Consider the following 24,756-nt stretch of genomic DNA (forward strand, 5'->3'; position numbering starts at 1 on the left):
TCTTCTCGTCGTCGTCCGTCCGTCCGTCGTCCGCCTCACCATCCCTCCCTCCCGCCCGCCGCGCAGTGTCCCCGCGGAAGAAACACCAGCCGCAGTGGTGGGCGTCGCTCGCGTCCGATCCACGCGCGTTGAAGATCGCCGTCGCGCTCGCGCTCGTCGTCGCGTTCGCGTTCGCGCTCGCGGCGGCGGTGGACGCGAGCTCGGACGCGAACCACTCGCGCGTCGTCGTCTTCGACGCGGGCAGCACGGGCAACCGCGTGCACGTCTTCAAGTTCTCGTCCGACGTGGACGGCGTGACGCTCGTCTCGGAGACGTTCGCGGCGAAGTCGCCGGGGTTTCGAGACCTCGCGTCGAAGGGCGCGAAAGTCGCCGCGGACTCGCTCGACGCGCTCATAGACGTCGCGCGCGACGAGGTGCCAGCGAAGATGCGGTCGCGGACCAAGCTGACGCTCCGCGCGACCGCGGGGATCCGTCTTCTCCCGGAGGGCGCGGAGGCGGCGGAAGCGATCATGCGCGCGGCGAGGAAGAAACTCATGGGGACCGGTTTCGACGTCGAGGATCGACGCGTGAGCGTGATGAGCGGCGAGGACGAGGGGAAGTACGCGTGGACGAGCGTGAACTACCTCCTCGGCCGCGTCGGCGTCGGGAAGAGCTTCGAGAACGGCGGCGGCGGCGCGGAAGATGGAACGTCGACCGTCGCGGTGCTCGACCTGGGCGGCGGCAGCGCGCAGATCGCGTTCGCGGTGTCCGACGCGGCGAAGGCGTCGGCGCCGCCGGGGAAGGGGTACGTCCAGAGCGTCGGCGACGGAGGACGGCGCGACGACGTCTACGTCAAGTCTTTCGCCGGGTACGGCCTGATGGCGGCGCGCGCGAAGGTGCTCGCGACGGGCGGAGACGACGAGGATAGCGGCGGTAACGGCACGCATCCGTGCGTTCCCGCCGGGTACGTCGGCGGGTGCGAGGAAAACTGTTACGGGCTCGCGCCGGGGGAGAGGCGCGTTCTATACACTGGTTCCCATACGACCGCGTTCGCGTGGTGAACGCCGTTTCTTAAGGACTTTTGCCGGCGTGTCTGTTCGCCCACCCCTCGGTTTCAATCCCCGACCTCGACGCCTTTCAACTTCAACTGACGCCTTTCAACTCCACCCCGACGTCGCTTCGTACGGAACGACCAGCTACGTCGCGAGGGCGCGCGCCGCCGGCGCGGATTTCAGAGCGTGCCTCGCGGCCGCGATCAAATCGCTGGCGCTGGACGCGACGTGCGAGGACGCGCCGTGCGGCATCGCCGGCGCGTGGACGACGCCGCGGACGACGAAGCTGCACGCGATGAGCTACGTGTACGAGCGCGCGGTGCAGGTGCGGCGCGAGGACTTTTCTTCCCGGCCAAGCGTCGCGTCTCGTTTCGTCTCTCTCCGCCCGCCGCCCCTCGCTCGTCGCACTCCGCGACGCCTCGCGACGCCTCCGACTGACGCGCCCGCCCCCGCGCTCCGCCCACCCCTCAGTCGCGCGCGGCGAAGACGTACGACGCGGCGACCACGACGAAGACGGACGCGCTGACGGTGACGCCAAAAGATTTCGAAGACGCGGGGGAGGCGGTGTGCGCGACCGCGGCGGCGGACGTCGCGACGAGGTACCCGGACGCGGACCCGGAGCACGCCGCGTACCTGTGCCTGGACGTCGCGTTCATTCGCGCGCTGCTGGTGGACGGCCTCGGGGTGGGCGTGAACGAGGCCGTCACGATAGTGGATCAGATCGAGTACGACGGGAAAGGGGTCGAGGCGGCGTGGGCGCTCGGGGATGCGGTCGCGACGCTCGGGGAGGGCGCCGACCCGGACGCGATATTCGGCTCGAAAGGGCGGCGGCGGCGATGAGACGACGCGATGAGATGGACGGTCGCGGTCGCGACTGGAGGGACGAGCGACCGCCCGCCCCGCGGTAGTTTATTACGAACCAAAATAGCTAACGTTGATCGATTGGCGCGTCGTCGCGGCGCGCCCTCGTCGACCCGCGTCACTCTCGCGGCGGCGGCGGCTCGCCCTCGCGAGCCACTCGCTCCCTCATCTCGTGTACGGCCTCGTACATCTCCCTCCCGATGCCGCCGCTCTCGTCGCACATCGCCCCCCACGCGTGCTTCGCGAACTGCGTCATGAGAGAATCTTCCATCTCCTCTCTCAGCGCGTCAACGAGCTCCTTCTCGCTCATGTGCGCCGAGTGCCTGGAGCCGAGCGTCTTCGAGTTCGTCACCGCCTCCGCGACGTACGCCTTCAGCTCGTCCTGCGCGTTTGGGAGGGTAGGGATGCGCGTCAGGGATGGACGGACGGACGGACGGACGGGCGATGGACGTGACGGTTGCGGTTTTTTAGGGATCGAACGAAGCAGGCGCGCGTCGACGACGCGCCTTCGCGCAGACCTCCTCCATGACGCGCTTGCGGAACTTCTCGAACGTCCCGTCCTTGCGCAGCGCGTCGACGACTTTCTTCTCGTCCTCGCGATCCTCGCGCGCGCGCTCGACGACGGTCGCGTCGTCCTCCGGGCCCGACATCGTGCGCGGCGCGCTCGAGACTGACGATCTGACGACGATCGCCGTTCGTTCGGCGTCGCCTCGCCTCACCGCCTCGCCGCACTCGTCGCGCGCGCGCTGACGTCGCCGACGGCACGATGTCGTCCGCCTCGCGCCTCGCGCGCGCGTCGACCGCGTCGACGTCGTCGCCGTCGCCGTCGCCGTCGCCGCGTCGGCGACCCGCGACGCGCGCGCCCCGACGCGCACGATCGGTCCGTCGCGGCGTCGTCGCCGAGGACAGAGAAGGGCGCGAGAAGCGCGTCTCCGCCCCCGCGCCCGCGCCCGCGTTCGCGGCGCCGCCGCGGCTCGCGCGCGCCGCGCGCCCGGAACCCCCGAAGGAGTACCTCCGCCTCGTCGAGCTCGCGGACGGGGGGTGGGAGCTCCAGAGCGCGACGGCGACGTTCCGCGCGCCGCGCGGCGACGACGACGACGACGACGACGACGCGGTCGAGATCTCGCTCACGTCCACCGTCCACGTCGGCGAGCCGTCGTACTACGCCGCGCTGCAGGAGGAGTGCGACGCGCGGTACGACGCCGTGCTATTCGAGCTCATCACGAGCGAGGAGAACCTGAGACCGGGGCGCGCGCCGCCGCCGCGCGACGCGGACGGGACCCGTCGCCGTCGCGATAAAAACTCCGACTCCGACGACGACGACTTTCTCCCCGCGCTCGCCGCGCGACTCTCGCCGACGCCGGACGCGCGCGCGCTCGCGGAAGCGCACGGCCTCCGCGCGCAGCTCGACGCGCTCGACCTCCAGCGCGACCGATGGTTCGTCGCGGACCTCCCGCGGAGCGTCCTGATGCGCGCGCAGGTGGAAGCGGGCGAGCGCGGCGCACAGCTGTCACGCGACGACGCGTCCGCGGCCGCGTCCGCGGCGGCGCTGCCGCCCGCGCTCGAGGCGCTCGTCGTCACCGCGACCGGCCGCGCCGGCGGCGGCCCCGCGCGGCAGCTCACGCGCTCCATGTGCTGGCTCGTCCCGTGCCCCGAGGCGCACCTCTTGCTCCTGGACTGGGTCTGGGGGGGCGGTCGGCCCGCGCCGGCGCTCGGCGCGACGCTCGACGCGATCGCGTCCGGCGACGTCATGGCCGCGCGCAGGCTCGCGTTCGCGCAGATGATCGTCAGCGCGCAGGCGAAGGGCGCGGTCGGCGGCGGCGCGGACGTCCCCGTGCTCGTGCTCAGGCGCAACGACGCGGCGATCGAGTGCGTGCGGAAGGCGGCTGCGACGCGCGGGGTGAACAGGATAGCGTTGCTCTACGGCGGGCTTCACATGCCCGGCTTGACGTCCAAGGTGATGAACGAGCTCGGGTACGAGATCACGGGCGCGCCGTCGTGGAGGGCGGTGTGGAAGATCGACGGTCCGAGTTCGAGGAGCGCGGTCGCGCGGTCGAGGAGCGCGGTGTGGCGGTGGGCGGCGTTGCCGCTGTTGCTGCTCGTGGACGGCGCGGATTGGGCGTTTACGCTGTCGGACGTCGCGGCGTCGCCGGCGACGGCGGCGATAGAGATCGGGCTGTACGTGGTGAGGCACGGGGCGGTGTATTACGGACTTGGGAAGTGGGTGCTGGAGTGGAACAGGCAGCTGTTCGACGACCGCGGCGGCGGCGGCGAGCGCGGGTTTAGTTAGTCTAGTTGAGCGACTGAGCGACTTCTTAAAGCGCGACGCGACGCTACGCTCGCTACGCTCGTCTCAGTTGAACCCTCGCCGGCCGCCCAACCCCGTGATGCTCACGTTCCCGACGCCGCTGAAGTGGTTCTTCAGCGCGTTGCCGTTCGCCCACGCGCTGTTCGTGTAGTCGTCGTCGTCGTTGCTCTCCAACGCTTTCATCTCCTCCTGAGGGTCGAGGGTCCATACACGTACGAGCGAACGTCGGGGCGGAGTTGAAAGGCGTCAGAAGCGGAGTTGAAAGGCGTCGCGGTGTGTCGGGATTGAAAGCGAGGGACCCTGGGCGGAGAGATGCGCCGGGAAACGAAAGTCCTTGAGGATCGGCGTGCACCACGCCAACGCGGTCGTATGGGGACCAGTGTGAGATAGAACGCGCCTGACGCTTGTGATAGTACGCCATCATCGCCTTGTGCTCCTCCGGGGATATCGGCGCCTCCCGCTGCGGCGCGCCGCCGCCCTTCTTCTGCAGCTTCGCCACGATCTTCGTCTTCTCGTTCCGCCCGACGTGATCGCTCAGCTTATTCTCCGGGATCATCTGCTTCCCCGCCCACCACAGCTGCGCGGTCTGTGCGTCCAGGATGTCCGCCCCCACCGGCGTGTCCGACGGCTTCTCGTCCTCCTCCAGGTCCATCCGCACCGGGTCCCACTCCGGAAGCCCCATCGGGTACGCGATCATCACCGCGCCGCGCACGAGGTCTAAGTGCTCCATGAGCTCTCTCTTCGTCAGCGCTTTCTTCATCTCCACCTGCCGCTTGGACGCCGCGGTCGCGGCGTCGTCGAGCGCCTTTCGAAGCGTCGTCGCCGCGGACTCCACCGGCGCGCACCCGTCGCGCTTCCCCGTGGGGTCCTTGCGGTACGTCGGCCCTCGCGGCGGGAGCGTCACGCCGTCCGCCTCGGCCTGGATGTCCTCGTCTAGGCCTTGCTTGTCCGGGGGTTTGCACGGCCCGTGCGCCGCGAGGTCGTCGCCGTCCATCTTCAGTCGTTGCAGGCGCAGCCGAAGGTTGTGAATCTCCACGAGCTCGCGGACGAGGTCGCCGACGCCGATCGCGACCGTGGTCTCGTACAGGAACTGCTGGTCCTCCGCTTTGCCTTTGACGTGAAGAAGGACCATGGTATGGCGGCGGCGAGGGAGAGCGAGCGGGCGAGCGGGAGGGAGAGAGAACGACGCTTCCTTCGACGTGAAGAGGCGGGATGGACGCGCGCGCGCGGCGATCTCTTCTGCCGATTCGTTGACCTTCTATTTTTTCGAGCAGCGCTGAGACCCAAATGTGTTCGCTTTCAAACCACTCCCCGATGGAGCCAGCCGGTCAAACTGACCGACGGCCGAAGCGCAGATCGGACCGTCCGTTTCCGAACAGAACACGTGCTTGATATTTTTATCTCCTCGAGCGAGAAGGCCGTTCGACGCGCGAAGTTCGACGCGCGCGCACGACGCATCGCGCCCGCGTCCGCGCCCACGACGACCTCGCGACCGCGCCTCGCGATGTCCATCGCGATGGGCGCGCCCGCGCGCGCCGCGCGCGCGTCCGTCCGCGCGCCCGCGCCCAGATCCGCGCGCGTCGCCGTGGCCGTTGTTGAAAAGCGCCGCCTGGCATACCTCCCCTCCCTCGCGGGGCGGCGGCCGTCGTCCTCGTCGTCGTCGTCGTCGTCCGCTCATCAGACGCGCGCGGCGCTGAACGGCGACAGCGCGTCCGTCGCGAAGGACGACACGCCGTCGCTGCGCGACGAGGACGAGTACGCGGGCGTGGTGCTCCACGACGACGCCCCCGTGCCGAGGCTGGAGCGGTTCGTGAACTCGCTCGTCATCAACGCCGCGGTGCTGATAATCGACAAGCTGTACGAGGGGAGGGATTACAGCCGGTTCTACGCGCTCGAGACGGTCGCGCGCGTGCCGTACTTCTCCTTCCTCTCCGTGCTTCACCTGTACGAGACGCTGGGGTTCTGGCGCAGGGCGGACTACCTCAAGGTGCACTTCGCGCAGACGATGAACGAGTTTCATCACCTGCTCATCATGGAGTCCCTCGGCGGCGACGACAAGTTTCGAGACCGCTTCTTCGCGCAGCACATGGCCGTGGGGTACTACGGCATCGCGTGTCTGATGTATCTCGTGTCTCCCAGGATGGCGTACAACCTGAGCGAGCAGGTGGAGGAGCACGCGTACCACACCTACGACGTGTTTTTGAGAGAGAACGAGGAGAGGTTGAAGCGCCAATCGCCGCCGCCCATCGCCGTGCATTACTACCAGGAGGGCGATCTGTTCCTCTTCGACGAGTTCCAGACCGGCGCGGTGACCGGCGTCGCGAGAGGCGCGGACAAGCGCCGCCCGAGAATAGATTCGCTGTACGACGTCTTCGTGAACGTTCGCAACGACGAGGCGGAGCACATGAAGACGATGCAATTTTGTCAGCTCCCGGGGACCATATTGCGCGCGCCGTCGGAAGCCGCGGCGTGCTCGGTGGTGTTCAACAAGGCCACGAGCGATTCGGAGCCGGACAGGTACACGACCGAGTGCGTGGAGGAGTACGCGACGATGGAGAAGACGTGCGAGGGGTTGCTGGACTGTCTGATATCGAACGACTCGTACCAGCGCGAGAGAGGCGGCGACGCGGCGGCGGCGGGTGGCGGCGATGCGCGCGACGCGGAGGAGAGCGGCGAGAACAACGTCGTCGCGAAGATGGAGTCGGGCGAAGGCGAGGGCGAGGGCGAGGTTGGGGAGAAGCAGGAAGAGATGCCTTCGCCCCGGTGAGTGAGTGAATTTCGCGCGAGCGAAGGAGGAGGAAGAGGCGGCGCGAGCGGAGAGAGAACGACGGGACGGGAGCAGAAAAAAGTGAAAATCACTCACGACCAACCTACGACGCCTCCCTCCGCCGCTCGACGAACACGTCCAAGCTCATCAAGTCGTTCGAGCGCACGCTCTTCACGGGATACACCTCCCGGACGTCGCCGTCCCTCGGGAACTCCAGCGCGGGGTCCATCTCGCCGACGACAGCGTCTCTCTCTCCTCCTCCTCCTCCTCCTCCGTCCCCGCCGCCCCCGCCCCCGCCGCCCGCGCCGTCGTCCACGCGTTCCTCGCTCCACTCCCCCGACCCGAGCTCCTCCGCGATCCCGGACCTCCCCGCGTACGCGACGATCTCGAACGCGCACGCGCTCGCGCCTCTCGGCAGCAGCGGCAGCGTGACGTCCGAGAACGCGATCTTCGAGAGCGTCGCGCAGAGGCCTTTTTGCAACGCGTCCACGTCCCGCCGCGTCGGCGGCCGGTCCGAACGCCGCACGTTCAGCGCGAAGTCGAACGTGTGGCGCTCCACGGGGAGACCCCTACCCCCGGAGCCGCCGCCGCCGCCGCCGCCGCCGCCGACGTCTCCCCCTCCGCGCGTCTCGCCGTCCTTCACGACGACGACGACGCGCTTGACGTCCCCGCGCGCGATCGGACGACGCAGCGCGCCGATCGCGTTTTCGACGTAGGACACCACCTCCGGGTGGCGGCATCGCATGACTCGGCTGCCGTACAGCGCGCGCGTCTCGAAGAGCTCTCTCGGGTACACGCCTCGGTGATACAGCACGTGGTGCGTCGCCGCGGTGAGGAACTCGATGATCACGTCCAGCCTGGGGCGAGGAGAGGAGGGAGGAAGAGGGTTTAGATCGACGCGGGCGTCGATGAGAAGCGCGCGCGCGGACCCGGAGGAGGGTGCCCAGATCTGGCGACGACGAGAACAGAACCGCGAGGTCGCGTCCGCCCGCCGTCGCGCGACGGACGGGGAGGCGCGGCCGCGAGGAGGGACGCGGACGGACGACGCGCACCGCAGGTCGTGCTGGCTCTTCGGCGCGGGCTCGAGCGCGGGCGGCATGACGGGACGTCTCGCCGACCGGCGTCGCCCGCGCGACGCGACGAGATGTGATGATGAGAGGGATCCCCGAGCTGGCGCGCGAGAGTTCGAGAGTTCGCGCGGTCGGTTGTTTTGAGGTGTTTTGGTCGAGTCGAGCTAAACGCGCATCATCGAGCGAACCGAGAGGCCCGCGCGACGGCCGCGACGGGGCATTGCCGCTGGTGTCGGGAGGAGCCCGCACCGTGGACGGCCGGCGCGCGCGCGAGAACGCGATCGCGCCGCGTCGCGATCTGGAGCGATGGGGATGCCTAAAGGTGCGCGCCCGCGGCGACCGATCCGACGACGTCGTTCGCTCAGCATCATCCACCCATCATCGTTCATCGTCGGCTTAATTTGGACGACCGAACGAATTCTTCCCTCCCGTCGCCGTCGCCTTCGGCGCCGCGCCCGCCCACCCCCCTCTCCGTCCTCGCGACCCGTCCTCACGACCCGACCCTCCCCGCGCTCTCCCCCGACAGCGCGATTCGCGCGCAAGACGGCGACCGCGGCGGCGCCTCCCGAGGTCGCGGTGATGGACGCGAACCCGCCCGCGGCGACGGCGACGGCGGACGCGACGACGGCGTCGTCGTCGTCGGACGCGGCGGCGCCGGTCGACGCGCCGGTCGACGCGCCGGCGACGCCCGCGCCGGATGCGCCGTCGGAACCGCCGCCTATTCCGCCGCCCGCCGCGAAGGAGAAGGAGAAGGAGAAGGAGAAGGAGAAGGCGGAGTACCCGCGGAAGATCTCGACGAACGATCTCGACGGCGACGACGTTCCTCTCGCGTTGGAACCTCGCGTCATGGCGCCGTTCACCACGCGACGCGGCGAGGTCCCGAGACGCGTGCAGATCGAACGCAAGAAGCGCGCGTACGGCGTCATGGACCTGGACGCGCTCTTCCGCGAGCTCCCGAACGCCGCGGAGGCGACGGCGGAGAAGCACTCGCTGCCGCTGGAGGTTTTCGACGACGGTGAATTCGAGGAACGCGCGATCGAGGAGTGGCTGCAACCGGAGGCGCTCGCGCGCGGGAACGGCGTGCGCGCGAAGCTCGCGGTGCACGCGAGGGTGAACAAGACCGGGTTCCCGCTGTGGGCGTCGTGCTCGGTCGTCGGCGGCGACCCGGCGACGAACACCTACGAGGTGGTTCTAGACAAGAACAAGAAGCTCATGCGAGGGATCCCGCGCGTCGACTTGTGCTTCAACTCGGAAGATCCGAGGGCGTACGCGAAGCGACGCATGGCGGCGTACGAAGCGCGGCGCGCCGCCGTCCGGAGGCTCGAGTACGAGCTGTTTTTGGACGTGATGCCGACGGACGACGTCCCCGCGTTAAACGCCGCGTCGACGGCGAGGATCACCGAACTTTCGCTGAACACGCCGGGCGCGCGAAGCCACGCGGCGACCGCGGATACGCTCGTGAGAGAAGCGAGCGACGAGTACGCGCGCGCGATGTGCAAGCTCGCGTTCGACGACGCGCTCGTGCACGGGGCGAACGGGGTCGGGACGAGGGACAAGCGCGCGAAGCGCGCGCGGATCACGATGGACCTGGAGCGCCTCGCCGATCCGGACGGAGGCGTCGGGGGTAGTTCTCTCGTCGACGCGAACGCGGACGCGATCGACGGCGACGCGGACCGTCTTCTGCTGCCTCCCGTGCACCGGCACGCGCCCAAGCCGCGCGCGGCCGCGCCGTTGTGCGGCGTGCGCGCGATCGAGGACGCGGCGGGGTACTCGTACGCCGCGCAGGCGTCTGAGTTTACGTTTCGAACGGCGCTGACGAAACCGGAGGTGATCGAGTGCACGCGGCGGATCGTGAACGAGTGCGTCAAGTGCGCGAAAGTTCCGCTCTTCGCGACGACGTTTAGCAAGCCGCAGCGCGTGGACGAGTTCGAGACGGCGCAGAAGCTGACGCTGAACAACGCGTCGGTGGCGATCAAAGAGCAGTGGACGGGCTCGGTGAAGGATGCGTTTTTCGATTGCTTCGGAAAGGTGGGCAAGGGGTGGTACAACATCAAAGAGACCGACCGCGCGGCGTACGACTTCGGGAAGATGAAGAAGTACCAGAACATGATCCGCATGCGGATGGAGGACACGCTGCGGTTCCTCGTCGACGACGCGGTGGCGTCGTTCACGGCTTTTATCCACGCGACGTGTTCCGCGGAGCTCTCCGTGAACGCCACGAACGACGTCGAGCCCGGCCCGGCGCCGCCTCTGTTCGCGCTCGAACTCCAGAACATCGTCAGCGAGGACGCGGCGAACCCGAAGCTCGGGTTCGAGTACAGCACGCCGCTCGATGACATTAAGAAAACCGTCATCGAGACGTTTGAGAACGCGGTCACGAGCGTGTACGGGATTCCTTTCATCGAGCCGGACGTCATAACGGAAATCACGTGGACGTTTATTCCGTCGATGACGACCGTGAACTTAGCCGAGCCGCACGTCAAACGCGCGCAGGAGTCCGTCGCCGCGGACGTCACCGTCGCGATCGACGCTCTGAAGCGCTACTTGAAGCTGTACGATCAGTTCAAGCCGCTGCAGAAGATTAAGGTCGAGTCCTACGTCGAGGAGCTCAACGTTCGCAAGGAGAAACTGGACGAGGACGACTCCATGCTCGCGGAGTACCAAAAAGAGATCAAAATACACGAGGACCACCTGCTTCACATCGAGACGACGCTGCCGGACGCGATCGACGTCGGCCCGTTCAGGGTGAACGCGTCGAGGGTGAAGACGGCGCTCGCGGATAAACGCCGCGCGCTGATCGAAGAAGTCAAGACGCTCATCGCGGCGTACCCGCGCGAGATTTGCGTCGACGTCATCGCGCGGTACGCGGAGATCAACTCCAGACTAGAGGTTGGCACCGAGGACCCGGAGGGCGTCGGCGCGCTGCGGGATCTCATCGACTCCATACCCAAGCTCGTGTACGACTTGACGACGACGCTCTCGGAGGCGTACGCGTATTGGGGCGCGTTGGACGACGCGCGCGTGCCGCTGTCCGACGACGACGTACGGAAAAAGGCGGAGGCGCAGTTCTGGCCGACGAAGCTGACGTACACGATCGCGAGCACGAAGGAGGAGCTCGCGAGGGACGAGAAGACGTACCGCCAGACGCAAGAGGTGGAGCAAGACGATTTTAAAGTGAAGCTCAAATCTATGGAGGAGGAGACCATCGCGCGGCTGCCGGATTACGTGGACATGAACAACACGGAGGCGTACGCGGAGCGCATGGCGGAGATCGACGGCGAGCTGAAGAAGGCGCAGGAGCAGGCGAACTTGTTCAACTCGAGAGAGGCGCTGTTCGGGTTGCCCGCGACGGATTACGGCAAAGTCCGACGGATGGCGGACGCGTTCGATCCGTTTTGTCAGTTTTGGAAGTACGCGAACAACTGGCGCTCGTGGCAGAAGGAATGGAAATCCGAGCCGTTCGCGACGTTGAACGCGGAAGAAGTCGAGAAGGACGTCGGGACCGCGTACAAGGTGATGTTCAAGATGGGCAAGGCGTTCAATATGCGAAACATGCCCGCGTGCGCGGCGAACTGCGAGACGGTGCGAAACGAGCTCGAGGATTTCCAAAAGTACCTCCCGCTCCTCGTCGCGCTTCGATCGCCCGGGATGCGCGACCGGCACTGGGAGAAGATCACCGAGGACGTCGGGGTCACGATCCCTCACGACGACCCGGAGTTCAACCTCACGAAGATTCTCGAGATGGACCTCCACGCGTCCGAGGAGGCGCTCGTCAAGGTGTGCGACGTCGCGGGGAAAGAGTTTGGGATCGAAACCGCGCTCGAAAAAATGTACGGCGAATGGGAGGGCGCGGAGCTCGAGGTCGTGGAGTACCGCGAGACGCAGACGCACGTCATACGCATCGAGGAGACGATCACGCAGATGCTCGACGATCACATCGTCATGGCGCAGGCGATGGGGTTTTCGCCCTTCAAAAAACCGTTCGAAGAGCAGATCTCGACGTGGGAGCGGACGCTGTCGATGGTGAGCGAGGTTTTGGACGAGTGGATCACGCTGCAGCGGTCGTGGATGTACCTGGAGCCCATCTTCGGGAGCGAGGACATCATGGAGCAGCTGCCGTTAGAGGGGAAACGGTTCGCCGCGGTGGACCGTCTGTGGAGGAAAGTGCTGACGAAAGCGTTGGGCGTTCCCGGGGTGTTGAAGATGTGCAACGATCGAATCTTGCTCGAGAAGTTCAGAGACGCGAACAATCAGTTGGACATCGTGCAGAAGGGTCTCGCGGATTACCTCGAGACGAAACGCTTAGCCTTCAGCCGTTTCTTCTTCTTGTCCAACGACGAGCTTCTGCAGATTTTATCCCAGACGAAGAACCCGCTCGCGGTGCAGCCGCACCTGCGGAAGTGCTTCGAGGCGATCAACACGCTGACGTTCGAGGGGGATTTAAAAATCACCGCGATGAACAGCGTGGAGAACGAGAGAGTGCCCTTCAGCGAGCACATGTACCCGGAAGGGAACGTCGAGAACTGGCTCGGAGAGGTGGAGCGCATCATGAAAGATTCGTGCCGTCACTCCGTCGTGGAGTCGCTCGCGGATTACCAAGCGACGCCGCGGCCGGAGTGGGTCAAGTCGTGGCCCGCGATGACCGTCCTCGGCGTCGGGTGCTGCTATTGGACCTCTCTCTCCGAGGAGGCGATCAAAGACGCCGAGCTTCCCAAGTGGTTCGACAAGAACGTCGAACAACTGAACGACCTCACGGACATGGTGCGAGGGAAGCTCTCGTCGCAAGAGCGCGGCACCCTCGGCGCGCTCATCGTCATCGACGTCCACGCGCGCGACGTCATCACCACGCTGATTGAAAACGACGTCACCGCGATGACGGATTTCGACTGGGTCCGGCAGCTCAGATACTACTGGGAGAACGATGACCTGTACGTCAAGATGGTTCAAGCGTCGCTGCCGTTCGGGTACGAGTACCTCGGGAATCAGCCGCGTCTGGTCGTCACGCCGCTGACGGATCGATGTTACATGACGCTGATGGGCGCGATTCATCTCAACTTGGGCGGCGCCCCCGCCGGTCCCGCGGGGACGGGCAAGACGGAGACGACGAAGGATCTCGCCAAGGCGCTCGCGATGCAGTGCGTCGTGTTCAACTGCTCGGACGGTCTGGACTACCTCGCGATGGCGAAGTTTTTCAAAGGCCTCGCGTCGAGCGGCGCGTGGGCGTGCTTCGACGAGTTCAACCGGATCGACCTCGAGGTTTTATCCGTCGTCGCCGCGCAGATTTTAACGATTCAAAACGCGATCCAGCAGGGCCTGAAGCGGTTCGAGTTCGAAGGCTCCGAGATTGGTCTGGACGCGCGGTGCTGCGTCTTCATCACGATGAACCCCGGATACGCCGGGCGTTCCGAACTTCCGGATAACCTCAAAGCCCTGTTCCGACCGTGCGCGATGATGGTGCCGGATTACGCGCTCATCGGCGAGATCTCGTTGATGTCTTTCGGGTTCAAACGCGGCCGCCCGCTCGCGAGGAAGATGGTCGCCACGTTCAAGCTCTGCTCCGAGCAGCTCTCCGCGCAGGATCACTACGACTACGGCATGCGCGCGGTTAAGTCCGTGATCACCGCCGCGGGTAACCTGAAGCGCGACTTTCCGGACGAGGACGAGGAGGTTCTTTTACTTCGCGGGCTCATGGACGTGAACGAGCCGAAATTTTTAGCGCACGACCTCCCGCTGTTCGCGGGCATCATCAGCGACTTGTTCCCCGGATTAAAGAAGCCCGAGGTGGATTACGACGACCTGAACGAAGCCCTGCGAGAGAGCTGCGAAGAGCTGAAGATCCAGCCCGTCCCCGCGTTCATCGGTAAGGTGATCCAGATGTACGAGATGACCGTCGTGCGGCACGGGCTCATGCTCGTGGGTCCCACCGGCGGCGGGAAGACGATGTGCTACCGTTCGCTGTGCTCCGCGATGACGAGGCTCAACAAGGCTGGGTCGGAGGTATTCGAGAGGGCTAAGTTCGTGTGCTTGAACCCGAAGTCGATCACGATGGGACAGCTGTACGGCGATTTCGACGACGCGACGCACGAGTGGACCGACGGCGTCCTCGCGTGTTACATGCGCGACCTCTCCGAGGAGACGGGAACGGACAAGAAGTGGTTGCTGTTCGACGGCCCGGTCGACGCGATCTGGATCGAGAACATGAACACGGTGTTGGACGACAACAAGAAGCTGTGCCTCGTGTCCGGCGAGATCATCCAGATGTCGTCCACGATGACGATGATGTTCGAGGTGGAGGATCTCGCGGTTGCGTCCCCGGCGACGGTGTCGCGGTGCGGCATGATTTACATGGAGCCGACGTCCATGGGGTTCGAGCCGCTTCTGGACTCGTACTTGGAGTCGCTCCCGGAGATCATGAAGCCGTACCTCGGGAAGTTTAGGGACATCTTCGTGAAGGTGATGCCCGGCCTGGACGGCCTCCTGCATTTCGTGCGCAAAAACTTGAAGGAGACGGTGGTCACCGTGGACACGTGCCTCGTGAGCGGCATGTTCAACGTCATGACGTCGCTCCTGAAGAAGTACGAGCGGCACGAGCACTTGCACCAGGAGCCGCTGACGAGCCAAGAGATTTCCGCGGCGCAGAAAGCCGCGCTGCCGCTGTGGATCTTCAGCATGATCTGGTCCGCGTGCGCGACCGTGACGGGGCCGGGGCGGCCGCGGCTGGAGACGTTTATGCGTCAAAAAGCGAAGGAGTGCGACTTCGTCAAGCACATGCCCCCGAGCGACAAGGGCTCCACCTCGATGTACGAGTACTGCTTCGACCAGGACGAGCTCAAGTGGGTGGAGTGGATGCGATCGATTCCGGAGTACGTCCCGAACCCGGACGCGCCCTTCTCGCAGGTCATCGTCCCCACCGCGGATACGGTTCGGTACGCGTACGTCATCGACAAGCTTCTCTTGTCGGATAAACACGTGCTCTGCGTCGGCGACACCGGCACGGGGAAGACGCTCAACGTCATGGATAAGCTGTCGAACCACATGCCGGAGACGTACGTCCCGGTGTTCATGACCTTCAGCGCGCGAACGTCCGCGAACCAGACGCAGGACTTTTTAGACAGCAAGATGGACAAGAGGCGCAAGGGCGTCTTTGGGCCGCCGTCGGGGCGGAAATACGCCGTCCTCATCGACGATCTGAACATGCCGCTGCGCGAGAAGTATTTCGCGCAGCCGCCGATCGAACTCCTTCGCCAGTGGATGGACCACGACGGATGGTACGAGCGGAAGCCCCCGTGCGCGTTCAGGACGATCCAGGACATGATCATCGTCGGGTGCATGGGCCCGCCGGGGGGCGGACGCAACCCGGTTTCGAATCGAATGCTGCGGCACTTCAACTTTTTGTCGTTTTCGGACATGTCCGACGAGAGCTGCGTTCGCATCTTCGACACGATTCTCGGCGCGACGCTCGGGAAGTCGTTCGCGCCGGAGATCGCGGAGCTCTCCAGCGCGGTCACCGCGGCGACGATATCCATCTACAACACCGTCCGAGCGGACTTGCTTCCCACCCCGGCGAAGAGCCACTACACCTTCAACTTGCGCGACCTCGCGAGGGTGTTCCAAGGGTTACTGCGCGCGGACCCGAGGCTCATCGGCGAGGACAAGAACGAGTTCCTAGGGCTCTGGATGCACGAAAACCTCAGAGTGTTCCAAGACCGCATGGTGAACAACGAAGACCGCGAGTGGTTCCGCGACCTCGTGGACAAGGTGTCGAAGGAGAAGTTCAACGGCGTCGGCTGGGACGACGTCGTCGGCGTCGACGGCGAACGCCTCGTCTTCGGCGATTACCTCGTCCCGGGCGCGGAACCGAGGCAGTACCAGCGCGTGCGCGACATGAACGAGCTGCGACGCGTCGTCGAGGAAGCCCTGGACGATTACAACTCCGTGACGAACGCGCCGATGAAGCTCGTGATGTTCTTGGACGCCATCGAGCACGTCTCGAGGGTGTGCCGCGTGATTCGACTGCCGCTCGGCAACGCGCTTCTTCTCGGCGTCGGCGGGTCCGGACGGCAGTCGCTCACGCGGCTCGCCGCCGCGCTCGAGGAGTTTGAACTCTTTCAGATCGAAGTCGCGAAAGGGTACGGCAAGAACGAGTGGCGCGACGACCTCAGGAAGGTTTTACTCATGGCGGGCGCGGAGGGCAAGGACGTCGTCTTTCTCTTCACCGACACGCAAATCGTGCAAGAGAATTTCCTCGAGGACATCAACAACATCCTCAACAGCGGCGAAGTTCCGAACCTGTGGAAGTCCGAGGACTTGGGTACGATCGAGAACGCCCTGCGACCGATCATGTCGCAGCAAGGCTTACCCCTCACGAAGAACGCGGTGAACGCGTACTTCATCACGCGCGTCCGGTCCAACCTGCACTGCGTCCTCGCCATGTCCCCGGTGTCGGATGAGTTCCGGCAGCGCCTGCGCATGTTCCCGTCGCTCGTGAACTGCTGCACGATCGACTGGTTCAGCGAGTGGCCGCTGGAGGCGCTCGACTCGGTCGCGAACACGTTCTTGCGCGATCCGCTCAAGTCCGAGAGCGAGGAGCTCGTGAGGAGCGTCGTCGACGCGTGCGTCTTCATCCACCAGAGCGTCGAGAAAAAGTCCAAGGAATTTTTCGAGACGCTACGACGGTACAACTACGTCACGCCGACGTCGTACCTCGAGCTCCTTCAGACGTTCATTCGCTTGCTTCGAGAGAAGCGCGCGGAGCTCGAGACGATGCGCTCGCGCCTGCAGATTGGTCTCGATAAGCTCAACAGCACGGCGTCGCAGGTTGGCGTCATGGAGAAGGAGCTCGTGGATTTGCAGCCGGTGTTGCAAAAGACGACGGTGGAGGTGGAAGAGATGATCGTCGTCATCACCGCGGACACGGAGAAGGCGAACGTCACCAAGGCGAAAGTCGCGCAGCAAGAAGCGGAGGCGAACGAGAAGGCGGCGGAGGCCAAGGCGATCGCGGACGACGCGCAGGCGGACCTCGACAAGGCGCTCCCGGCGTTGGACGCGGCGGTGAAGTCGCTGAAGCTACTGACGAAGAATGACATCGTCGAGGTCAAGGCTCTGAAGAATCCGCCCGCGGGCGTGCGGCTCGTGATGGAGGTGTGCTGCATCTTCTTTCTGCAGAAGCCGAAGATGGTGGAGGACAAGCGAGACGGCGCGAAGCCCGGGGCGAAGGTGGCGGACTACTGGGAGGCGTCCACGAAGATGCTTCAGGACCCGCCGAAATTTTTAGAGTCGCTCATGAAGTTCGACAAGGACGGGATCGTCCAGGAGACGATCGACAAGGCGGCGCCGTTCATGGAGCGCGAGGATTTCACCCCGGAGGCGATCAAGAAGGTGTCCAAGGCGTGCACGTCCATCTGCATGTGGGCCAGGGCGATGTTCACGTACTACAACGTGTCCGTGGCCATCGCGCCGAAGCGAGAGGCGCTCGCGCAGGCGCAAGCGTCGCTCGAGGTCACGAAAGGCGAGCTCGCGGAGGCGAAGAAGACCCTGGGAGAAGTCCAAGCCAAGCTGGACGAGCTCAACGCCAACTTATCCGCCGCGGAAGCGAAGAAGAACGGCTTAGAGGAGCAAGCGGAGACGTGCAAGGCGCAGCTCGACCGCGCCGGAAAACTCATCGGCGGCCTCGGCGGCGAAAAGACGCGATGGGAAGCGACGGTGCAGTCGCTCACGGATCAACTCGCCGCGGTCATCGGCGACGTCGTCGTCTCCTCCGGCGTCGTCGCGTACAACGGCCCGTTCACGCCGTCGTTCCGCGCGGACTTACTCGCGGAATGGTCCGCGAAGATGGTGGAGCTCGATATCCCGCACACGCCCGGCGCGGACATCGTGTCGACGCTCGCGGACCCCGTGCGCATTCGCGCGTGGAACATCGCGGGGCTCCCCGCGGACGCGGTCTCCATCGAGAACGGGATCATCGTGAGCAAAGCCAGGCGATGGCCGCTCATGATCGACCCGCAAGGGCAGGCGAACAAGTGGGTCAAGGCTATGGAGAAGGAGACGGGCATCGACGTCATCAAACTCACGGAGAAGGACTACCTTCGCACGCTCGCGAACGGGATCCGGTTCGGCCGAGCGGTGTTGCTCGAGAACATCGCGGAGACCCTGGACGCCGCGCTCGAGCCGCTGCTGCAGAAGCAGACGTTCAAGCAAGGCGGCAGCGAGGTGATCAAGATGGGCGACGACGTCATCCCGTATCACCCGGATTTCCGGTTTTACATGACGACGAAGATGCGGAACCCGCACTATCAACCCGAGGTGTCCGTCAAGGTGTCGCTGCTGAACTTCTTCGTGACGCTGGACGGTCTCGAGGACCAGCTCCTGGGCGTCGTCGTCGAGCAAGAGCGGAACGACCTCGCGGAGCTGAAGAACGAGCTCGTCGTGTCCAACGCGCGGATGAAGAAGGAGCTCAAAGAGATTGAGGATAAAATTTTATACCTCCTGTCCAACTCCACCGGAAACATCCTCGACGACGAGGTTCTCATCGACACGCTATCGCAGTCGAAGGTGACGTCGAACGAAATCACGGAGAAGGTGGCAGAGGCGGAGAGCACGGAGAAGGACATCGACGCGACGCGAGAGGAGTACCGCCCGGTGGCGACGCGCGCGTCGGTTTTGTTCTTTTGCATCTCCGACCTCGCGCTCGTGGACCCGATGTACCAGTACTCCCTCGCGTGGTTCATCTCTCTGTTTATCCGCGGCATCGAAGAAGCGGAGGAGAACGAGGACGTCCAGCAGAGGATCGAGATCCTGAACGAGTACTTCACGTATTCGCTGTACAACAACGTGTGTCTGTCGCTCTTCGAGTCGCACAAGCTCATGTTTTCGCTGCTTCTCACGATCGCGATCATGCAGCAGAAGGGTCTCATCGACGCCCTGGAGTGGCGCTTCCTGCTCGCCGGTCCCACGGACACGAACATCGCGGAGCCGAACCCCGCGCCGGACTGGGTCACGGAGAAGGTGTGGGTCGAGCTCGTCAACCTCGCGAGCCTTCCCGCCTTTGAGGGCTTCACGACGGCGTTCGCCGACGACGTGGACCACTACCGCGCGTACTTCGAGTCCGCGGACGCGCACCGACACAAGCTCGACGCCCACTTCGACGAGAAGCTCAACGCGTTCCAGAAGCTGCTCGTGATTCGATGCATCCGCCCGGATCGCTTCATGCTCGGCGTGCAAGACTTTGTCGCGCTCAAGCTCGGCGAACGGTTCATCGAGCCGCCGCCGTTTAACCTCGCGTCGTGTTACGCCGAGAGCTCGGTGTCGTCGCCTCTCATCTTCGTGCTGTCGTCCGGCGCGGACCCGATGGCGGATCTTCTGAAGTTCGCGGACGAGTCCAAGATGATTCGGAAGTTTGACCAGGTGTCCCTCGGGCAAGGCCAGGGCCCGAAAGCGGAGGCGCTCATGCGTCAGGCGATGGAGGAGGGGATGTGGGTGTGCCTGCAAAACTGCCACCTCGCGGAGAGCTGGATGCCGAAGCTGGACAACATCGTCGAGGGCATCGACCCGGAGCGCGTGCACAAAGATTTCCGCCTGTGGCTCACGTCGATGCCGTCGCCGCACTTCCCGGTCGCGATCCTTCAAAACGGCGTGAAGATGACGCTCGAGCCGCCGAAGGGTTTGAAATCCAACCTCGCGCGCTCCTACGCGAGAATCACGGACGATTACATGGAGACGTGCAAAGACCCGGCGTCGCACAAGAAGCTCCTGTTCTCCATATGTCTATTCCACGCGGTGATTCAAGACCGAAGGAAGTTTGGCCCGCTCGGGTGGAACATCCGGTACGACTTCACCGACGGCGACCTGACGATGTGCCAGAGACAGATCAAGATGATGATCGACGACTACGAGGTCATCCCGTACCAGGTCATTCGCGTGTTGTGCGGCGAGATCAACTACGGCGGGCGAGTCACGGACGATAAGGACCGTCGCCTGATCAACAATCTGCTGGATAACTACGTCAACGCGGACGTCATCGGCGATGAGTACAGCTTCTCCCCTAGCGGTACGTACAAGGTGCCGGCGGCGCAGAATAACGTCGAATTCGTCGACTACGTGAAGACCTTCCCGATGGTCCCGAACCCGGAAGTTTTCGGGCTTCACGAGAACGCGGACATCACGTGCGATCAAAACGAGACGTACGCGCTGTTCGAGACCGTGCTGTCGCTGCAGCCGCGGGTGAACAGCGGCGGAGGGTTATCGAGAGAGGACGTCATCGAGGCGAGCGCGTCGGATATCTTCGCGCGGTGCCCCGAGCCGTTCGACATCGACCAAGTCGCGCACAAGTACCCGACGGATTACAACCAGTCCATGAACACGGTGTTGACCCAAGAGTGCATTCGATACAACGCGCTGTTGATCGTCATGCGGCGGTCTCTGCAGGAAGGCTTGAAAGCGCTCAAAGGTCTCGTCGTGATGTCGCCCGAGTTGGAGGCGGTGACGAATTCGATCTTCGACAACCAGGTCCCGGAAGCCTGGGCGTCGAAAGCGTACCCGTCGCTGAAGCCGCTGTCTTCGTGGGTCCTCGACCTGCTCGAGCGCATTAAGTTCATCAACGACTGGATCGACAAAGGCCCGCCGCCGGTGTACTGGATCAGCGGTTTTTTCTTCCCGCAGGCGTTTCTCACCGGGACGCTGCAAAACTACGCGAGGAAAAACAAAATCGCCATCGACACCGTGCAGTGGAACTTCAACGTCTTGGACACGAAAACGTTCGCGAACACGACGGAACCGCCCGAGGACGGGTGTTACGTCTCCGGGTACTTCCTCGAGGGCGCGCGGTGGGATTACGACGCGCATCAGCTCGCGGAGAGCCGACCGAAGGAGCTGTACACGGACTTCCCGTTGATGTGGTTGGAGCCGGCGCGAAACCGCGAGCCGCCCAAGGAGGGGGTGTACAACTGCCCGGCGTACAAGACCTTGACGCGGGCTGGTCTGCTGTCGACGACGGGACACAGCACGAACTTCGTGATGTACATGGAGGTGCCCACGGACAAGAGCGAGTCGCACTGGATCAACCGGTCGGTCGCGCTGTTCACGGCGCTGATGTTTTGATTATTATTAAGCGGAGGCGACGGAGGAGGAGGAGGACAGGAGGAGGAGGGAGTCGATGTGCACGATGCACGTGCGTCGTCACGTCGAAAACTTATTAGAGAAGACCCAGGTGGGATAACCGGGTGTTCTAGTCACTAGATAACTCGTAGATGGCGTCCTTCTAAAGAATTAGAGGATGCGTGTTGACATCTTCCGTCGGATCGATCGTTCGCCTCCTCCGCATCACCTGACGACCGAACGAACGACGACGCGCGGGATAGAACGAACGAAGGAGACCGGCGCGGTCGCGGAGGAGCGAGCGAGGGACGCGAAGCGCATCGCCACGACACGGTCTACTACTAGAGCTACTCGAACACACGCACCCGCCGCGCCGTCGCCGACTGAGCGTGGCGGGGTGAAAAAAAACAAACGCCGCGCCGCGCCGCGCACCGTCGCCTCGCGACTACGCCCCCTCTCCTACCTCCGCAGATATCCACCGCACCACATCCTCGTGCATGTGGTTCCGCGCTCGAGCTTTGCATAGCATCGGATCCCACGGTGCGCCGATCGCTCGCGCCCACTGCAGCACCTCCAGGTGGCCGCCTTCCGCGGCATCGCGGCAAGTCTCCTCGTCCCACGGAGCGCCGTTCGCGCGCGCCCACTGCAGCACCTCCAGGTAGCCGCCACCCGCGGCATAGGCGCAAGTGAACTCGTCCCACGGACAGCCGTTCGCGCGCGCCCACTGCAGTACCTCTAGGTGGCCGCCACGCGCGGCATAGGCGCAAGTGAACTCGTTACACGGAGCGCCGTTCGCGCGCGCCCACTGGAGCACCTCCAGGTGGCCGCCAGACGCGGCATCGAAGCAAGTGTACTTGTCCCACGGAGCGCCGTTCGCGCGCGCCCACTGCAACACTTCGAGGTGGCCGCCTTCCGCGGCACTGGCGCAAGTGAACTCGTCCCACGGAGCGTCGTTTGCACGCGCCCACTGCAACACCTCCAGGTGACCGCCGAGCGCGGCTTCGGAGCAAGTCTCCCCGTCCCACGGACATCCGTTCGTGCGCGCCCACTGAAGCACCTCCAGGTGGCCGCCACCCGCGGCGGAGCTGCAAGTCCGCATGTCCCACGGGCAGTCGTTCGCGCGCGCCCACTGCAGCACCTCCAGGTGGCCGCCTCTCGCGGCACTGGCGCAAGTCAACTCGTTCGACGGACATCCGATCGCTCGCGCCCACTGCAGCACCTCCAGGTGGCCGCCTTCCGCGGCAAAGGTGCAAGTCCACGTGTCCCACGGAGCGCCGTTCGATCGAAACCACTGCAACATCTTCAGGTGGCCGCCTTCCGCGGCATCGGCGCAAGTATCCTCGTCCCACGGGCATCCTCGTTCCTTCGCCCACCTCGCGACCTCCACGTTCCCACCCCTCGCGATGCACGTGAACGTCTCCTTCGCCCACGGACATCCCCACTCCTTCGCCCACGCCAGCCTCGCCACTGATCCGACGAAGTTCGGCACCCTCGCGAGCTCTCTCCTCACCGCCGCGACGTCCCTCACGTCATGGTCGACGGGCGATTCGAAGACGACGTCGCGCATCTTCCGGTTCACCGTCGCGAGCACCGCGAGGTCGCCGCTGTCGAGCCGCGGGAGCACGTGCGTGTCGAAGACGTCGGACGCGTCCTCGAAGAATCGCTCCAGGAGTGACATCGCTCGCGCTCACTTTTCGACCTGTCGCGGCAGCGACGGCGGGGACGACGCTCTCGGGTGGGATCGACTCGTTTGGTTCCTCCACTGCCAAACGCTCCACGCGGCCAGAGGCAGCGTCAGGACCGCGCCGAAGACGACGACGCGTCCCCTCGGTCTGTCGCCTCCGCCGCCGCCCCAGTTCCAGGAAAAAGGTCCGAAGAACCAAAATCCCATGCATGCGCGGGCGCGCGGAAGTGGCGGCGAGGGCGCGCGTCGTCGCCGCGCGTCGTCGCGGATTTCGATCGACCTCTCGGAACCGACGACATCAGATCGACAGAAAATCGAGACGTTGGCATCGTGGGCGGAATCGAGCGTTGGCGGATCCGACGCGGCACACACTCGCGCGCCGCTCCAGCTCACGCACGCACACGGCCATCATGCCGACGTACTACGGAGACATCGCCAAGGCGGCGAAGGGTGCGCGCGTCGTCCGGGAATCCCGCCGCCGCCGCGCCGCGCGCGTTCGCTCGCTCGTCCGCGTCCTTCCTGCCGTCGACGAAACGCGTTATTTCTCGCGGGGTCGTTTCGTTATTTCTCTCCCTCGCGACCCGCGTTCCATCCCCCCGACTCACCCGACTCACCCCTCCCCCCGCGTCTCCGCGTCCGCAGACCTGCTCACCGGCGGGTTCAACTACGACAACAAGTACACGTTCGACGCCAAGAACGTCGCGGACGGCGTCAAGATCAACGTCAACGCGACGCAAAAAGACGGACTGGACGACCCCGTCGGCGCGGCGAAGACCACGATGGAGCTCGACAAGAACCTCGTCCTCGAAGCGGAGGTTGCGCTCCCCTCGGGGAAGATCGCCGCGTCCATCGCGCACGCCGGCGTGATCGACGGCCTCAAGACGACGATCAGCGCCAACCCGAAGGACTTCGCGGGGAGTCTGAAGATCGCGAATCAGTTCGCGCGCGGCGGCGTCGGGCTGAAGACGGACGTCGCCGACGTCGCCGCCGGCGCGCCCAAGACGGACGCGTCCGCGTGCTTCGTCTTCGGCGACGTCGCGCTCGGCGCGACCGCGGCGTTCGACGGGAAGACGATGAAGCCGACCAAGGTGGCGGTCGCCGCGCAGTTTACGCCGAGCGAGAATCTGACGCTCGCGGCGACGTTGGCGGATGCGGACGTCCTCAAGGCGTCCGTCGTCGCGTCCCTCGACGCCAAGACCACCGCGGGCGCGGAGGTGACGTTCAAGACGAAGAAGCGTGACGTCTCCGCCGCGCTCGCGGCGAGCAGGAAGTTCTCCGCCGCGTGCGTCGGCAAGGTGGCGGTGTCGTCGCCGCTGCCGGTGAACGGCGGCGCTCTGGCGCGTTCTCCTTACACTGGTTCCCATACGACCGCGTTCGCGTGGTGAACGCCGATCCTTAAGGACTTTTGCCGTCGCCTCTCTCCGCCCAGGGTCCCTCGCTTTTAATTTCCGCCCTCGGCGCCTTTCAACTTCAACTGACGCCTTTCAACTCCACCCCGATATCATCGCTCGTATGGAACGGCCCTCAGTCGCCGGTGATCTCCGCGTCCACCTCGGGCGACGTCGCGGCGAAGACGACGGGCGCGGCGAGCGTCCGGTACGACACGAAGAGCGGGAAGTACAAGTACGGGGTGCAGTTCACGACGAAGGTGTGAGCGATGTGATGATCGCGCGATGGATGGATGGATGGATTGGATGGATGGACGGAGAGAGTTGAGATGAGATTCGACGGCGCGAGAAGGCGAGTAAATATTATTACCGTCGCGTCGCGGAGACGCGAACGACGGGGCGGGGACGGGGACGCGTAGACGACGTTCTGTTCTCGAGATGTACAATGAAGGAAGAGTAAAGAAAGAGAGAAGCGCCGCGATGACGACGCGACGAACGACTTCTTAAAGAGCGGAACTCGCGCGCATCTTATTAGGCCTGCGAAGGATGTCTTGT

At 64.8% G+C, this 24,756-nt stretch overlaps 9 protein-coding genes across 9 annotated transcripts; 5 read left to right on the forward strand and 4 right to left on the reverse strand.

Moving 5' to 3' along the window:
• Positions 1-224: 224 nt before the first annotated feature.
• On the forward strand, positions 225-1,871 carry MICPUCDRAFT_20645 (uncharacterized protein; the record flags this gene model as incomplete). The annotated part of the gene is made up of 3 exons (XM_003061348.1): positions 225-955; positions 1,176-1,350; positions 1,518-1,871. Coding segments are annotated over 3 exons (1,260 nt in total), but the record flags the coding sequence as incomplete, so codon positions are not given.
• A 139-nt stretch (positions 1,872-2,010) lies between these two features.
• MICPUCDRAFT_51031 (uncharacterized protein) lies at positions 2,011-2,542 on the reverse strand (the record flags this gene model as incomplete). The annotated part of the gene is made up of 2 exons (XM_003061599.1): positions 2,011-2,274; positions 2,411-2,542. 2 exons carry the CDS (start codon positions 2,540-2,542, stop codon positions 2,011-2,013), a joined length of 396 nt encoding a protein of 131 aa, XP_003061645.1.
• Positions 2,543-2,658: 116 nt separating this feature from the next.
• MICPUCDRAFT_48218 (uncharacterized protein) lies at positions 2,659-4,234 on the forward strand (the record flags this gene model as incomplete). The annotated part of the gene is made up of 1 exon (XM_003061349.1): positions 2,659-4,234. One exon carries the CDS (start codon positions 2,659-2,661, stop codon positions 4,180-4,182), a length of 1,524 nt encoding a protein of 507 aa, XP_003061395.1. The 3' UTR covers positions 4,183-4,234.
• Positions 4,235-4,245: 11 nt separating this feature from the next.
• Positions 4,246-5,332, reverse strand: MICPUCDRAFT_20538 (uncharacterized protein; the record flags this gene model as incomplete). Its single annotated transcript, XM_003061600.1, has 2 exons — positions 4,246-4,389; positions 4,562-5,332. 2 exons carry the CDS (start codon positions 5,330-5,332, stop codon positions 4,246-4,248), a joined length of 915 nt encoding a protein of 304 aa, XP_003061646.1.
• Positions 5,333-5,989: 657 nt separating this feature from the next.
• Positions 5,990-6,655, forward strand: MICPUCDRAFT_4815 (uncharacterized protein; the record flags this gene model as incomplete). Its single annotated transcript, XM_003061350.1, has 1 exon — positions 5,990-6,655. A coding segment is annotated over one exon (666 nt), but the record flags the coding sequence as incomplete, so codon positions are not given.
• A 176-nt stretch (positions 6,656-6,831) lies between these two features.
• Positions 6,832-8,066, reverse strand: MICPUCDRAFT_51035 (uncharacterized protein; the record flags this gene model as incomplete). The annotated part of the gene is made up of 1 exon (XM_003061601.1): positions 6,832-8,066. The coding sequence occupies one exon, from the start codon at positions 8,064-8,066 to the stop codon at positions 7,071-7,073; it is 996 nt and encodes a 331-aa protein (XP_003061647.1). The 3' UTR covers positions 6,832-7,070.
• A 1,183-nt stretch (positions 8,067-9,249) lies between these two features.
• On the forward strand, positions 9,250-21,317 carry DHC4 (dynein heavy chain; the record flags this gene model as incomplete). The annotated part of the gene is made up of 3 exons (XM_003061351.1): positions 9,250-9,558; positions 9,751-10,650; positions 10,723-21,317. 3 exons carry the CDS (start codon positions 9,250-9,252, stop codon positions 21,130-21,132), a joined length of 11,619 nt encoding a protein of 3,872 aa, XP_003061397.1. The 3' UTR covers positions 21,133-21,317.
• A 257-nt stretch (positions 21,318-21,574) lies between these two features.
• On the reverse strand, positions 21,575-22,807 carry MICPUCDRAFT_51037 (uncharacterized protein; the record flags this gene model as incomplete). The annotated part of the gene is made up of 1 exon (XM_003061602.1): positions 21,575-22,807. The coding sequence occupies one exon, from the start codon at positions 22,805-22,807 to the stop codon at positions 21,575-21,577; it is 1,233 nt and encodes a 410-aa protein (XP_003061648.1).
• A 416-nt stretch (positions 22,808-23,223) lies between these two features.
• Positions 23,224-24,663, forward strand: MICPUCDRAFT_48221 (uncharacterized protein; the record flags this gene model as incomplete). Its single annotated transcript, XM_003061352.1, has 3 exons — positions 23,224-23,263; positions 23,456-24,150; positions 24,342-24,663. 3 exons carry the CDS (start codon positions 23,224-23,226, stop codon positions 24,465-24,467), a joined length of 861 nt encoding a protein of 286 aa, XP_003061398.1. The 3' UTR covers positions 24,468-24,663.
• Between the last annotated feature and the right edge of the window lie 93 nt (positions 24,664-24,756).

This window comes from Micromonas pusilla (genome assembly GCF_000151265.4).
Source record: "Micromonas pusilla CCMP1545 genomic scaffold MICPUCscaffold_10, whole genome shotgun sequence".
In the NCBI taxonomy this organism is placed as follows: domain Eukaryota; kingdom Viridiplantae; phylum Chlorophyta; class Mamiellophyceae; order Mamiellales; family Mamiellaceae; genus Micromonas; species Micromonas pusilla.